This window comes from Sceloporus occidentalis, unplaced genomic scaffold (assembly GCF_023333645.1).
Source record: "Sceloporus occidentalis isolate IW3139 unplaced genomic scaffold, rSceOcc1.0.p SCAF_31, whole genome shotgun sequence".
In the NCBI taxonomy this organism is placed as follows: Eukaryota; Metazoa; Chordata; class Lepidosauria; order Squamata; family Phrynosomatidae; genus Sceloporus; species Sceloporus occidentalis.
In genome coordinates, this window is record NW_028317011.1 from 9,567,974 (window position 1) to 9,584,167 (window position 16,194).

The 16,194-nt window shown below is 39.0% G+C and overlaps 1 protein-coding gene across 4 annotated transcripts in view; it reads right to left on the reverse strand.

The window, feature by feature from the left end:
• Positions 1–16,194, reverse strand: part of LOC149298819 (FERM domain-containing protein 4A-like) — a 123,336-nt gene that overhangs the window by 47,934 nt on the left and 59,208 nt on the right. For all 4 annotated transcript variants that reach the window (XM_089487133.1, XM_089487132.1, XM_089487134.1 and 1 more), the window contains exons 5-6: positions 5,235–5,319; positions 2,392–2,448 (exon numbers count right to left, since the gene is read on the reverse strand). In XM_089487133.1, coding sequence (XP_089343259.1) covers positions 2,392–2,448; positions 5,235–5,319 — 142 coding nt within the window. The remainder of the gene's footprint in view (positions 1–2,391; positions 2,449–5,234; positions 5,320–16,194) is intronic.

Sequence of the window (16,194 nt, forward strand, 5' to 3'; positions counted from 1 at the left end):
CGGGTTTATGCTGTCAAGCTGTAGTATGTTCCAGCTACTGATCGGGCAACAGAGGGAGATGCCAAGGTGAGGGATGGCAGCTTTCAGACCAAGGAGCAACCCTAGCCAAGTGCCCTAAACATTACACAGGCCAAACCCCAATTGGCACACAGTGTGCCCAGGGCTCCGTCTCAAGCCTGGGGGATTCTAGTTTGTACCTCATTCACTCCATCTTTTACTTTGAGCACTTCTATTTTTGAACCACAGACACACAAAAAGAATAGAAGTGCATCAGGTACAATCATTACATCCTGCTTATTGTATGACCTGGACCTTTAACAATGGGTGTTGCAGGACCAAACATACTGCCTTTCGACCTCTACACTCATTCTGATATCACTAAGTGGCAAGCTCCGTGCACTGCGGTGTTTTGTTCGATAACTTGATTTACTAGTTTTATTCCCGCTATCTCCAGACACAATTTCCTTTGTTTTCTTGTGGTAGCACCGTAGCTATGTGAATGTATTTCTTTTGGCAAGCAGTAAAGCCAGTGCCATTTTTTTTAAAACAAAGCAATTGTTTGTTGCCTACCTTGTGGCTTCTGAAGAAATGAAAATATTTGAGTCTCCAATGGTAAAAGAATTAGCGTTACCCTTTCTAACATTAAAAAAACAGGTAGATGCTCTTGGAACAAACATTTTATGTGACATGTTCTCCAGAGGTGGATTATCCTCCGGGATAAAGCCGTGGGGAAATTCGCTATTGATGGACACTTCTCTGTATTGAAAATGTCAACTTCAACAACATCATTTTCAAGACTTGTGCTTCCAGAAAAAGCCACTGTGTCAATGGAAAGATATTTTCTGCTTTTGTATTGGGGACTGTCATGCAGGGAACACATGGTGGAAACGATTCCTAAAACGTGGACTCAAGGGTGGTAGCTTATTGGTAGGTCTCTATTTATCATAGATCATAGAATGCCTTCTAATTATTTCCAGTTAAAAATAACCCACAATATTTCTACCTAAACATGAACTGTACGACATGGTAAAATGGCCAAACCAAGTTGTTTAATGATCTGCGTGTAGTATGTCAGGAAGCAATGTGGATGATCTGCTCTAAACAATCACTAAATATATAATAACAGCTTACATTGGGGGACAATTAACTTTCTGTGCATTTGTAGAAAAAGCATGGTACACTTATGGTAGATGCCCAGCACAGAATCTCTGTAATGTTCAGCCCAAGAAAATAAACACTATACATTACTATTACTGTTAACCAAAGAAATCTGATAATCTTCAACCAAAATAGTAATAATAAGCAACATGAACCCAGGGGCAAAAGGTTCAAGGCCTAGCACAATTGGTGTTCTCTGAAACCCTCGCAGCTCTAATGGTTTGTCTATAGAACACGCCATGAACACGGCATTTTCATACACACAGAGTAGGAGGTTGTGCAGCTCACAAAGATGTCCTGCCAAGGGAATTCTCTGACACAGGGAAACTTTCCCATGGCCGGGGGGTTTTTGCTTAAAGACCCACTACATTTCTTTGGGCTGTTGCATCGTAAGGTTGTTTCAAAGTGGCCCAGTCCACTAATTACGCAGCTGAGTACAGCGGTCCATTTTTAATTCCTCTTATCTTCCCAATGTTTACAATTAGGGGCACAGGAGGCCACCACCTCAAAGCTGCCTTTCATTTAATGATGCAGAAAATGAATGCATATCTCAACACTAGTCAACCCTACTTTAAATTCCCGTTAACTGAAGTTTCTGCGTGGAGACAAAACTGTTGCTAGGCACATCATTCTTGCTCTGTTTGTCTCTTTATATTCAATTCCTATCATAATCCGCCGGCCTTTCTTTAGGCTCCCTATTGGTACAAATGTCACCTAGCAACACGCTAAGGAGATGGCTTACATTATCCTGCAAGGGCATATTCACCATCCTCTTCATAATAATTAAAAGGCATTTGAAATAGGCTTCTTTCATAGTAAGGGGTTAACGCCAAAAATCCCATCTCCCACAGGATGAAAAATCCTCTGAAAATCACAGTGTTTGATGTTTCCTCTTAGCTCCCACGGAGAAGATTGACACATATATTAGACTTTTAATAATATCTTGGTATTGGCTAGAACAAAACATTGCATGAACTGTGAAAAAAAAACCTTACAAAAAATGGGGTATGTGTATATCCCAGTAATTACGGTCAGATTAGAAGAGAATAATTCTATAGGCTTAGGGTATTAAAAACATGAAGGAATCCACACGTGATTGCCAGCAGTACCATGGGCTATAGGTTTGGCAGTCGTGTATTTCACAACCTCGACCAAGTGGAGACCTTAGTTCCCATGATATCGACAAGCGTAAGCATTATCCATTGCCTTGACTAAGGATGGAAGTCATCTTACCTGCAGGATATACGCAGCTAATTCAAAGACTGCATCGCTGTCAACATCTATCAATTCCTGGAAAGGAAAGCAAAAAAATGTGAAATATCTGTATTAGCAAGATGGAGTTTAATGACTCAACCAGAGCTCCTCTGGCACTAAAAAGCACTGTGCCCCCTTTTTGCACCATTGAAAAACAATCGTCTATCGTCCACTCTACAAGCATTGCCGCTGGACGCCATACGGACTTAAGCAAAATGACATGCCGGGTAGCTTAATTGTTACACACTATCCTCATAAATATACAGCTTGAGCAAGGCTCTTCCCTGGTTAAAATACCCGCTTGAATAACCGTTTTTTTTTTTTCCTATTATAGCATTTTTCCACAGGTAACATACATTCCTCTGGTAGGTAGTCCCACACTAATCTCACAGAAGAGGACTAGCATTAAACATCACTGTGAGCCACAGCCAGCCGGTGACCTCAGTGTAAATCCAAACAGCGAGACTTTCCGAGTCCAGCCGGCAGGACGTAGCTTTCCCATGGACAGCCTGCAGGCAGCCGTTCAATGACATACAATTATTCCCCTCCTATAAACCTCACCCCCCCTTCTTCAGTCATGGAGGCTGCTTCCCAAAGAAATACAATGGGAGCACTGTTCTTTCAAGTTTCGGATTTAATTAGCAGCTTCCAGAAGTAGTACAAACCTCTTATTTAAAGATCCCATGCTGCTGGTCACCTCAAACATTACTCTAGCACTCTGCCCAGTAATCAAAAGTTGCCAGAATAGACATTAATATGCATTCACAAAATAGTCCAAATTAATACGATATTATAAAAATCTTCTTAAAAGTCTACAGCCTCTACAATTTTTTAATCACCTAAACAACCTCAACTAGGAATGCAATCCCACTGGCCCCAACAATGAAATAAAATGGCTACATTTTTTTATAGGAACACATTCTTCCTAAACTATAGGGCTGTTGGTCTGTATAGATGAACATAAGCTCATCATACAAGAACTGGCTAAGTGGTAGTTACTGTAACTTTTAATAGCGATCGGGTAACGCCAAAAATACATTGATCGCTCTAAAATAACCAGGAGCACTAAAATAACCTTTGATTTCCATGACAATGCAAGCTCCTGTATATTTTTTATCGGGACCCAATCTCTCAAGATGTTCCTTAAAATAATAGGGGAACAAAAGAGGGAAATGCTAAGTTTGCTGCTTTAACCCTTTACACACACACCATACAGAACACAGCTTCATAGACTAAATGTATTATTTTCCCCAGTGCTAAAATATACCCAAACATGTATGTGACCTTTACTATAGTATTACGAATATTTAAAAAATTTAGGATATTGACAATTTTGATGCAGGAAGCTGCTTATCTTTAAAAGCAACAGTTTGTTCCAAGACAATGGTGGTTAGTCAACAGGAATGTCATTTTCAATAGACCGTGGGCCGCTCTAGACTTCTTCTTGGCAATGCTTTTAAGTGTTTGTGACCTTGCCCTGTTTGTATTAAAACGTACACCCATACTCTCCTAGGAGCAGGCGGGTCTCAATACACTCCCATCAGAAGTAGCAGGGACGAGATCGACACACATTAATTAGCTTCCGTTAACTCTGTATGCCTCAGCAACAAAAAAATGGAGACAGATGCCAAATTTTAACTAAACCAAGCTCCAAGTCCTCGTTAACAAACCAAGTAAATAAACTAAATAGCAGACTGCTATTCTTCTGCATGTCTGTGCTGCAAAACAGTGTCTGGGAGAATAAAGGATACATTAAGAGAGTTCTTATAAGTGTCAAGAAGGTTCATGGTTTGCATGAAATTACTAAAACAATGAGGTTTCCAGCTAGTAGTGGCTTTCTAGAAAATACGTTGCCAGATCCCCCAGCCTGAGCTTGCATTGTGGCAACTCCACACCTATGAGGTCAGACACAGTGTGCATGGTAAGAACATGATGTCCTGCAGTTGTTACCCCTGCCATCCCTTCCCTAAAAACAACCAGGTTATTAGCCTGGTGACACCCTGCTGAGCCAGAGACATGGCACAGGCTAGAAAGCTCTGTTCTAATGCACCCTCCAATGACTTGTGAACAGGGGCAGCATCATAATTTGCTAGACAAGAGCTTTCCAAGGGAGTTGTGTTATTCTGCTAAGACTAACTGCGCACATTTCCATTTGGTCTTTCTTTTAGATGTTTTTTTCAATCAGATGTTTTTTTCAATTTTGTGAGTGATTGTTGGATTATTACGTTTCCTGCCTAAGAATTAAAGTCTTTAAGTTGTTTCTTGGAGACTTAATACAACATAATTATTGTAATTATTATAATTTTAATAATGGTTCCTCCAATATATTACTCGAATAACAATTACTTCAAAACAGATTCATTTCAATGACCATACGACTATTGTTTTTTCTTTCATTTATTTCTGCTTTGTGACCATTTAAAAAGATTTAAACAAAAAAAAAAACAGATTAATGTATTGAAGGGTTAAAGACTGTGCCTGTTAATAATGTCTTTGTGCATCTAACCTAGTAAGAGAATACTTCCATTATTATACTACTCCTCTAGTAAAAATGCTGCATCATTTGGACAGCAACCATTCATGCCAAACCGGATTCTAGCTGATCTAACCTACAAATGAATGCTGCCCTCTAGTGGAGAATGCTTTACATTACACGGTTTCCTTACGACTGAATACAGAATGGGGAAAAAACTCACAATACCTTCACCTCTATATTGCACATTGTTTCACTAATTTTCCCACATAGGTGCAGAATGGGTTAATAATAATAATGCACTGCAAGGTTTTATAAAAACAGCTAACAAGCAAAAACTATTGATTACCTTGTATATACAAGACTTGGCGTTTAGGAAGAACAACTCAATGGTGGCATTGTCCTTGAGATACGATATACTTTCTATGTAAAATCTGAAAAACAAAAGAAAGGCAAGATATAATACACATATTAAGTACTTTATGTTGTATTAACATTTAAAGCGAGACTCCTTAAGTCTTGTAAAATTGACTGATTATTGTTACAGTATTCTTTACAAGTAGCTAGTCTTTAGAAAATCCATTTACATAACTGCAAACCAGCTACATCCTTTACTTACTAAAGTTGACTGTAAAGGTTTTCACCTCTACCCTACACATCATTTAAAAGTACATGACTTTTATTATGTCACTTAAAAAATAGAACCACAAGAACAGTAAAAGGTTTCTGTGCCACAGAAATGGATACCGCCGTATTGGCCCCTGCACAACATACATTAGTAACATTTCCAATTGGACAAGGAGACTGTTTTGCCCTCTGCATTAAACATGTTAAGAGAAAACTAAGAAATTCGTTTTTAACGTCCAAAACCAAGAAAGCACTAATTCGTAGTTATACCAGGTTGCCATTATTACATATACTAAATATTAGTTTACCCCGTTTGGGGTATATATTAATATAGTATCTGCATTATGTAATTTGTCTGTTATAGTATTAGAAATGATTCATAAAATATAAGACCTTCAGAGAGTGTATAGCAATTGTACTGTGCCCAATTAATGCTTCACAAAAGTGAAGTGCTTTCGTAGTGTTGAGAATGTTACTTAAAAATGCAAAAATGTCACACACACACAAATATATATGTACAATACAATAATATATATTTTAAAAAACACAAATACATGTCTCAATCACAGTTTCAAAAACACAATACTCTGAAACCTTTGCATGTTGATCAATGCCTCAAATGCACACTAGGGGGCACTGTTGCATTGCACTTTACAACTGCACTTGCTTTTGGCAATGAATGTTTTTATTTGAAAATAACTAATATGGGAACAATCTATTTTTGTAGGAAAGCAAGAACACGAGAAAAATATGCAATACTGGATAATAAAAATGAAAACAAACTTAATTGTGATCAGTTGGATAAATACTGATGCACCAAATTAAGGAAAGAACAGCTTAACAAGCAAAAGGCAAAATGCTAATCAGCTGCTGTGATGTGAAATGTAAGATATGACCTTTCTGCCATCCACGTAGAATACCAGATATGCCCAGTTTTCTAATAGCTATGATTGTAAGAAACTGCCAGAATCAACTATGCAAGAACCAGCTACCTTATTATGTAGTATTAAATATGAATCTATTATTTTTGTAGCAGACTAGAACTGAGCCTAGAATGCTGGCACTCAAAGGGTAAAGTACTCTCAATCATATATAGAGTGTCCTGTTTCAGAGCACACACTATTTTTTAATTTTGATTCCTGGTGCATTAAGGATTTCAGCATTAATTATGTGATCAAAACATTTTAATTACACTATACTGTCTGGAACAATACAAGTTGTGTATTTTCCATTAAGTAGTAACTGTCACCATTATCCCGGTGCTATATATAGTCGGTGCTTAATTAGCACAGTGTAATATATGGGTGATGATTATTATAAAGTGCATAGTGAGTGTTTACGGTACATACAGACACAGCAGGGGTGGGAGATCCCACAACAGACACAATTAGCATCTGTTGGGAGCTGACACCAGACTGCAGACTAAGTTTGCCCGCTGCAGGGAAAAGCAGGAGCCAAGGAGATCCCAAGAGGATGAGCAAAGTCTTGTTATGATGACACATTAACAGATGCGATGTGACTGCATTTCGAAAATAACGTGACACTGCTAGTGAACATGAGATCGTACACACAGAAAGCACAAATTTAGGTCAGAGGCCCAGGGTACATCTCTGCTCCCTGAGATTTCTTAATGTTCCAGAGTAAAGAAAGAGAAGGGAAAAGGACAAACGCTATACATAGATGCATAGTAGCTATTATTTTGATGCTATTTTATGAATCACCTACACATACAGTGGTGCTGTGCAATGAGGATAACTGTTGCAGCAAAAACAGCTTATTAACATCCTCCGTTGGATTTTCTTGCTATACAAAATAAAGTTCCTTCAATAAGATCTAGCACAAACCTGTTTTTATGCATGACCATAACGTGCCTCTTCTGCATATACGTATACGCTCAAGCATAGTAGCCTGAATGACAAATTAATGTCGGACGTCATTATGATCGGTAGAAATGAGCATCCCACGCATATGTAATGCACTCTGTAATTTGGAATGAAGCTGGCAGCTTGCCTGAAAAACCAGTAATGAATTTAATTGAGGTCGCCCTGCTGGCCTCCTCTTATTTCACTGCTGACCCCCATTATTTTAAAGGGAGATGGAGGTTTTCTGCCTCCATCTGGGAGACTATTCTCAATTTAATCACATTATGAGCAAAGAGCATCCTCAGAGACCATATTTTTATATTGCTTTTTATTTTTTTTACAAAAAAAAAATGTAGGTAAAGAAATCAGAAAAAATGTGCTTTCACTTATTTTGGGTAGAAAATTATAAAGCACGTAAGAAAATTAAAATGCAAATCAGGGAGTACAGTTCTAGTACATAAACAATATAAATCAGTATCCTGGTTTATATCATATGACGTGTCAAAAAGTCTTAGATACTATCTGGAACACAGGCACCTTGCCTGGGCTCTTATCTCTGTCTAGTGCCTAAACAGGGTTGTGATAAGATATCAGGGAAGGTCCCCGAATGAAGAACACAGAAACTGATTTAGCATCTTCATCGTTTCGTAATTAATCACAGTCATAGCATGACTGCTCGGCTACTGTTAATAATAATCTTCTCCTCTCATGCAGATTTGTGAATACCCAGGTGTAATGCCAGCTTCCATGTCTGATGTTTTATTCTAGAATAATGAGATGGTAAATGTAGAGAGGTTTGCCATGCCCTCACTGTCACTCACAACAATGAGGTGAACTCTCCACTGATGGGTCTTTTTAAAATATACTTTTATTTGCATTTAAAAAAAAAATAGCTAGAAAAAAAAAGTCAAATAAGATGCAAAAGGGCCATGCTGCATTTGTCAGTATACACCTAGAGCCATTCTGGAGCAACCAAAACAACCTGGTAGGTTAACCACAAAAAAGACCAGTTCACTCAAACCACTTTTTCATGGAGAATGATGACCTTCTAGCAAAACCTTTAAATGACTAAAACTATACAGGAGTGGGATATACATATATCTCTCTATATAATTTTACTTTTTTAGAGTTTCAACTTAAGAATAAGAATCTTGTCTGTCTGCCTTTTAAGTCACAATGCTATTGTCATAGCTAACACGTGTCCTAACTACGCTTCCCCAACTTCCCTTCAAATGCACCAATTAAAAACCTAGTAAGAAACGAAAAATAATACACACAATAAACTAACACAAAGTGCCGTAACAAGAAAAGGAAACCAGCCACAGGCTAAGAAAATGATTTCGCTTATGTACAGATTTTAGGTGACATGTTCACTTGAATGAGTATGAACAGGGATAGGAAGGCCTTACCATACTATATGATCATACCTGAGAACTCCCCAGAGCAGGCTACCTGGAGCTCTCCATCTCCTGGGGGGTGGCTTTGTGAGGGGTAGCAGTGCTAGCTGTGCATATAGACAGGACTAGCACCAGATAATCCTAATTGTAGGAATGGAAGTGGGTGAAGTGTGGGCAATGGCCAATCATTGCTCCCCTGCAGGGAGAAAGAGGAAAGTGACACAGAGAATCGGGAGAGCAGAACTTCACCCGGAGACTCCTGGCCAAACTCAGAGAGTTAACCGGTATGCATAGGAAACTAGGGCTTAACCAAGGAAGGTTAATTCAGCTTTAATATATGTAAGGTATATAAATACATTATTTGTAGGCATCATTTTTTCTGTTATATGCTTTTTAAGTTAAAACCAAATGTGTTGTTGATAATTTTCTAGCATGGTTCGTTGCTTAAATGAACAGTTTTATTTCATAATTAAGTGGCAAAATGCAGTCGCAATAATGACTGTGATAGAAAATGAAAATTCAGCTTTAAAGCATCCTTTTAATGTGTTCTAATAAATCTTCTGTTGTGCACTAATATTAAGCACACACGAAACTACTGAAAATCCACTACAATTACCCAACGGATCATTTGCGCAAATCTGCCTGATTGCTCAGGGTGCAAACAAATATTTAAATGGCTTCATGAGAACCGCAAGCGCAGCCTTTCAAGGCCATGCGATGATTTATGGTCACGAGCCATTCCCACGGGACTTGTAATTAAAACACTGTGGCTAATTACCATGTATATTCAAGAGGCTAATGGCCAACGGGAGAAACTAAAAAAGAAACAAATAGGTCAAGATCAGCCAATGAATAACAGTTCCTTATGTTAGGAATAATTAGAAAAATAAAACTTTGATATTGATATAATTATGCCAAATAACTCCTCTATATAAAACATAATTATATATGAAGAACTCTATATATTTGGGTTCAGTCCATTTTCATGGGTATTAAAGGCATAATAAATAAACCCTATTTGGTATGTATTCTATGCGTTGGGTCAGCTTGCTCAGTGAGCTACATTTTTTTTACAAAAGTATTCATATATCAGAAACTGTATTTTGTATGGATTTACTGCATTGCTGTAGGGCAGAACCCAATGGGAGTTTTAATCCAATGTGGGTTGATATTATATAGCACTTTATGAAACAACAGACTAAAACATTTCTGTCCTGAGAATATTATTATAATAATAATATATTATAATAATATATTATAATAATGTGATATAATTTAAACTCTATATTACAACACCATATACACATATAATTGATTAATAACATAATTAAAGGACTGTTTATTAAAGTATGCCATTTCATGCAGATACACAAGGGATGATGTACTACCAGCGAAACTGGTATGAATAATAACTTTAGAACTCATAGGAGCAGACAGGAGTATAGATCAATAACTTAACACCAGAACCACTGACTTGGTCTTTGGAAGGTGGGATTCATGGCAATGCAAAGACGGAATTCCATAATAACGTAAAGTAACATGGAGTAATGATCTAGGACAGATGCAACATGCGGAACTGGCAAGGGGTATTAGCTGTGTACATACAGTGGTAAAAATACCACTTAATAATGGCATGGAGCAAAGGTATGACCTCACTTCTAGCGACCCAACGCTAGCCTCTGAACCGTACAATCACTAGTACCATAATGTCAGAACACAGAGCTCATTAGTTCAGTTACAGCGGGGAATTTCCAATATTAGCCTATCTCATAGGAAGGGAGTAAAACCGTTCTAGTGTACAGGGAGTGTTAAAGCCGCTATCCAAATAAATTATGTGTAAAAAATATACTGAGTTTTTATTTCTGGAAACAGTCTCTGTTTATAGAGTTCTTTAGGCTGTGTATATAATTGGGCCATTTGCTGCATCACATATGTGCAAGTTTGCAATATGAAATCTTGACACGGCAAAATGCTTTTAACAGAAGGTGATTTTGCTGACATGTACGTGTCGCTCAGTGCTTTTATGATGACACAGCTGATGGTAGCCACCCTGACACAAGCTACGCACTGACATATACCCTCCGATGACGTGGCGCGACACCCAAAAAGCACGTCCTTGAAATAGACAAGCCGCGGCCACTGACACGAATCGATGGCAAGACACCAGGTTTGGAATTTCTCCACCCTATTGATCTGCGTTCACATTGCAAAATCCAGACTCGGCAAAATCTGTATATCATGGACTTCTGCAATTAGACAGAGTGCAATTAGACGCAGGCGAGGGGGGAAACAGATGTTGTGGAAAAGCTTGTCTGCATTTTTGATGATATTTTCCTTTTAATTTCTAACATGCAAATCACTTGTCGGTTAACCGTTCAGTCTCTGTGTGTCAAAAGACAAATCCATGCATGGGGGGGTGGGGGCTAGGGGAAGCAAACAATGGAAGCAAAAGATTGGGATGCCATGCTTTAGAACATTCTTATTAGAGAAAAATAAAACAAGAAACCCGGAAGTATCGCAGATCTTAAAATATGTTAAATAAAATGATTGATGCAATCCATCTGTGTCTGTCTTCTCGCCTCTTGGCGGTAAGCACATGTAACAGCAATGCTTCCAGTGTGTTATCAATGACGCAAATATATATGGGGACATGGACATATTAAAGCACAATTTTCAAAAGTAGGTCAATGAGATCTTAAATTAAACAAGGCAGAATTATTGATTGTTTCAGTTCCATCTATTGTTTATAGCTGGTGATTTTAAAGGTCATGTATCAAAGAAAAAAATCAGTAATGATAATGTTTTTGTCACAAAGAAATATAAGGTGTTTCAATACTACATCTAATACCTCTGACAAAACATAGTAATACAGGTGTAGTGACATACGGCATTCTTACTGCTACTGGTAAAAAAGATACTGGGCTTTTTTCTTAAACAGCAATTCTCAGGCAAAATGGAGCAGTCACTGTGGAAACCAAGTGAATTTTCTTGCTAATTGTTTAAAGCGTAGCTCCAGAATAGCTCTTTATGCGTAAGGTGATTCTAATGCAACTTTATCACCATAGCAACAAACAAAACAGACAAATTTGCTTAAGCATTCCACTGGTTGCTATGGTGATAAGAACCCCTTTGAAACCTTGAACCACAATCACTCTTTACACACTAACTACCACTAAGTATTTTAGTGTTGGCGGTGCTAGTGTGAGTGTGCATTGCACAATATATATTGCAGAATACTGTTTACAGACACGCACCTAATCCTCTGCTCTGCGGTGACCTTTTGGCTTTTTAAGTACAAGATGTGTTGTCTCCCTCAACCCAGAAGATTTGGAAGAGTATGGTCCCTGCCACATATGTCATACTCTATGACATATACATACAACAGAGAAACTCTGCTGTAGCTCATTTTTGGCAGTAAAAGCATTTTAAACACTCGCTGGCATAAAATCCCAGGGCTTTGTCAAAAAAATCAGCATGAATGTCGAGCTGACAAAACATAATACTATAGCATTTGGCTGATCGGAAACTGACCTGCATGAAAAAAAGATCAATGGTAATAAATGAAAAAAAAAGAGAAATCATGGGCTATTTCTAAAATATTGCTAGATTTTTTTCTGACGATCCCTTCCCCATAAAGCTGCTGCTGCTTGGGCTCTAGTCCAAGTATTCTACTCATCTTGCGTGAAACCACCAAGGACGTCTGGCAGTGGGATAGGAGATGGCATACACTCAAAAGTGCACATGCTGAGCATTAAGAAACGTACCCGAGACATTGGGCAGCGGCACGTGCATGTCGCTTCTCCACTCAACACTGACGTGGCACTGAGACGACTATGATCACATATAGTCTAGACAAATCATACATATTAAACTCACCGTCTACACTATATTTTACCATAACATATTTCTACGTTCTATTTCACCCAGTAATCGCTCCCGCACTTTGTGTAATGTCTTTATTTAATTATTTCTATCGCATCTCATCTCTCTTCTTTCCTCCGATCCTGATTACCCATTCAATAGCCCTTCTCTGAACTCTCTCCAACATGTCAGTATTACACAATAGGAATCAATAGTTGAATGTGTGGCATGGTGCCAAGGAAGTCATATACATAAGTAGTGGCAGTTTGCATGTAAGACCATTACCCACTTGCCAGGTAATAAAGTAAATTAAAAGAGCCATGTAAGAGGAGTAATACATTTCAGTTATTGCTGTCTGAAATGTTGCTGCGGTAGTAGCTGGGCTCTACTGGTCTTCATTAATAAATTGGAATCACTTTACAGGATCACCGAATGCATTTTCTTGCAATAGAGGCAGGATTTATAAAAAGCTATTTGGCCGCTGTTAAGATACATTCCTTAAATCGGCCCCAGAATGCACTTTTGAGCATAATTCTCACAGCTGCATCCTCTAGCGCAGAACACATCTGCCAGAGGATACTCTACATTTTTTGACCTAATACTTATGTTAACAACTCTGTTCAGGCCAGAATAAGTAGATTCTAATTCCAGTTTGTCAGCAGCTGGAAGAGGCTATTGTATAAGCCAGTGACGACAGAACCTCAATGTCCAAACGCATATGCTTATACCATGTCTAACTTTATATAATGCCCAGTGTATACTGCTCAGCTTTCTTCATGTGGCCACTTTAACATTCTTTTCTGCCTGGGATCAGTAGTCGTTTATTTAAGGCCCAGTCCATTGGCACCGACCTCTGATGATTATAACAAGAACAGTGGTTCCTTGGCCGCACTGTATGATCATGATGAGGGTCAGACCAAGGTAACCTACTAAAGTGTTCTGAATGCAATATCAGGCCATTCACTACACAATGAGTGATAATTCTGTCCTGTTATTTCCCATCTATTGTTTATTTTGGCATTCTCTTATTAAGTTAATTTGAAGGAATACGAAAGACTCTATCCTGCTGCATAAAATGATGTTATTGCTATAAAACATTAGTTAAAGGTTTCTCTAATTGCTTTTGACAGACAGGCGTGACTTCCCCTTGTCCCAATGTGATCCCATAGTCCTAATGTTTCCTGGTCTGTTATAGAGCAATTTGTGCTGAAAACTCCTACTTAAAGCCTTTCATGTACTAATCCAGAACAAAAGAAGTGCACCAGATTAGTGGACACCAAGCACACTCCTGGTTTTTAGAGCATCACTGTATCCGTAAACCCACCGAAGGCTTAAGCACACTAAGACCATTTTTGAATCCTCATTCATTTTTAGCTATGATTTACTATTAGCCTTTCCTGGTCAGAGAATACAGATTCTTCATTAATACAGTGCTATGGAATATGATGGCGGTATATAAAACAATAATAATCAGGTAATGGATTTTAAGAAGGTAATTAATAAAAGCACTTGAGAACTGGTTGTACGCTAAAAAAACATCAAAGGCAATACAAGCTATGTATAATATGTGTGAAACAAGCTGTGCTTGGACGTAGTATTCTGATTATTCTTTATTGTACAGCACCAACATATTCCGTAGCAGTGTAGAAAATGATCACAAGTTAGGTGATATAGTTGTATCCCATAAAAAGAGGTTTCCAAAGGAATCCAAGATGGCAGCAACAGGAATGAAGGATTGCTGCATTTAAAAGTAAATAATTCAACATCAAACAACCTATAGATTTTATTTTAATGGCCATTTGTACTACTGATGACGGCAGCAGAATTTTATGTTGACTAAGCTTTCCGTCCTGTCTTAAATTACCATTACAGGAGTAATGTTGCTTCTTCAAGACTGGGACACAAAGCAGGGAAAAATCAGGCAACACCCAGGTCATGACACTAGGGTTAGATAAATAGGCCATTACATGCATAATATACACTGCAGACACTGAACTATGTCTCTCAGTACTAATGTTTTACTTAATCATTTTTCACTTTTTTGCAGAAACGAATACATGTTATCCCTAGGGGTGTTATGTTCTAAACTAGAGAGGCACATTACTGGCACAAGACTTGTGCGTTCTGGACAACTAATGATGTTTCATTTTTTGGATCTGTTATACCGTATTTGCTCGATTATAAGACGACCCTGATTATAAGACGACCCCCCAAATCTTAATATTAATTTAGGAAAAAAAGAAAAAGCCTGAATATAAGACGACCCTATAGGAAAAAAGTTTTACCAGTAAATGTTAATTCATTTAAACACTTTTTTTTAATAAAAGCTATGCTTGAGAAAAATATTTTGGTTTTATTTCCTTCTATTTTCCAACCTGTCCCCCAGTTATGCACATCTGCCCCAGAAGTGCCTTATACCCCCTATATGCCACTGTGCCCCATGATATGCCTTTTAACCCTCTAAATGCCACAGTGCCCCATAATATGCCTTTTAACCCTATATGCCACTGTGCCCCATGATATGCCTTTTAACCCTATATGCCACTCTGGCACTTAGAGGGTTAAAAGGCATATTATGGGGAAGAGTGGCATATAGGGAGGTTTAAGGCATTTCAGGAGGCAGAGTGGCATTAAAGGGGTTAAAAGGCATTTCACAGAGCACTCTGCCTCCAGAAATGCCTCAAACCCACATTTAACACTCCCCCTCCCTCCTCCAAACTTACCGGTGCTTCTGAGTTGGGGGGGGCGCATAACACAGGAGGGTCCAGGTCCCCTGCATCTGAGCCCCAGGTGCTTAGTCCGGGCAGCATGTAGAGCTCCACGCGAATCGCGTAGAGCTCTAAGCACCGGGGACTCAGAAGCACCGGTACGTTGGAGGGGGCATAACGCAGGAGGATGCAGGTCCCCTGCATCCTCCTGTGTTATGCCCCCCCCCTCCAACTTACCGGTGCTTCTGAGTCCCCGGTGCTTAGTCCGGGCAGCGTTTAGAGCTCTACGCGATTGTATCGTGTAGAGCGTAGAGCTCTACACGATACAATCGCGTAGAGCTCTACACGCAGCCCGGACTAAGCACCGGGGACTCAGATGCACCGGTAAGTTGGGTCGGGGGTTAACACAGGAGGATCCAGGTCCCCTGCATCTGGGTCCCCAGTGCTTAGTCCGGGAAGCGTGTAGAGCTCTACGCGATTGTATCGCGTAGAGCTCTACACGCAGCCCGGACTAAGCACCGGGGACTCAGAAGCACCGGTAAGTTGGGGGGGGGGGGATTAACACAGGAGGATCCAGGTCCTCTGCATCGCTGCGGGGGATCTGGATCTTAGTCTCATAATCAGACCTATTTGAGGTCTGATTATAAGACGAGGGGTATTTTTCAGAGCATTTGCTCTGGAAAAAACCTCGTCTTATAATCGAGCAAATACGGTATTTTGTTAAACAAAGCAATATTTAAAAACAGCACCACATTTGGAAACATAGAAAGTGGCGGCAGATAAGAACCATTCGGCCCATCCAGTCTGCGCAACCTCTTCCCTTATGGTGTCAAATATTACACTATACTTTCCTT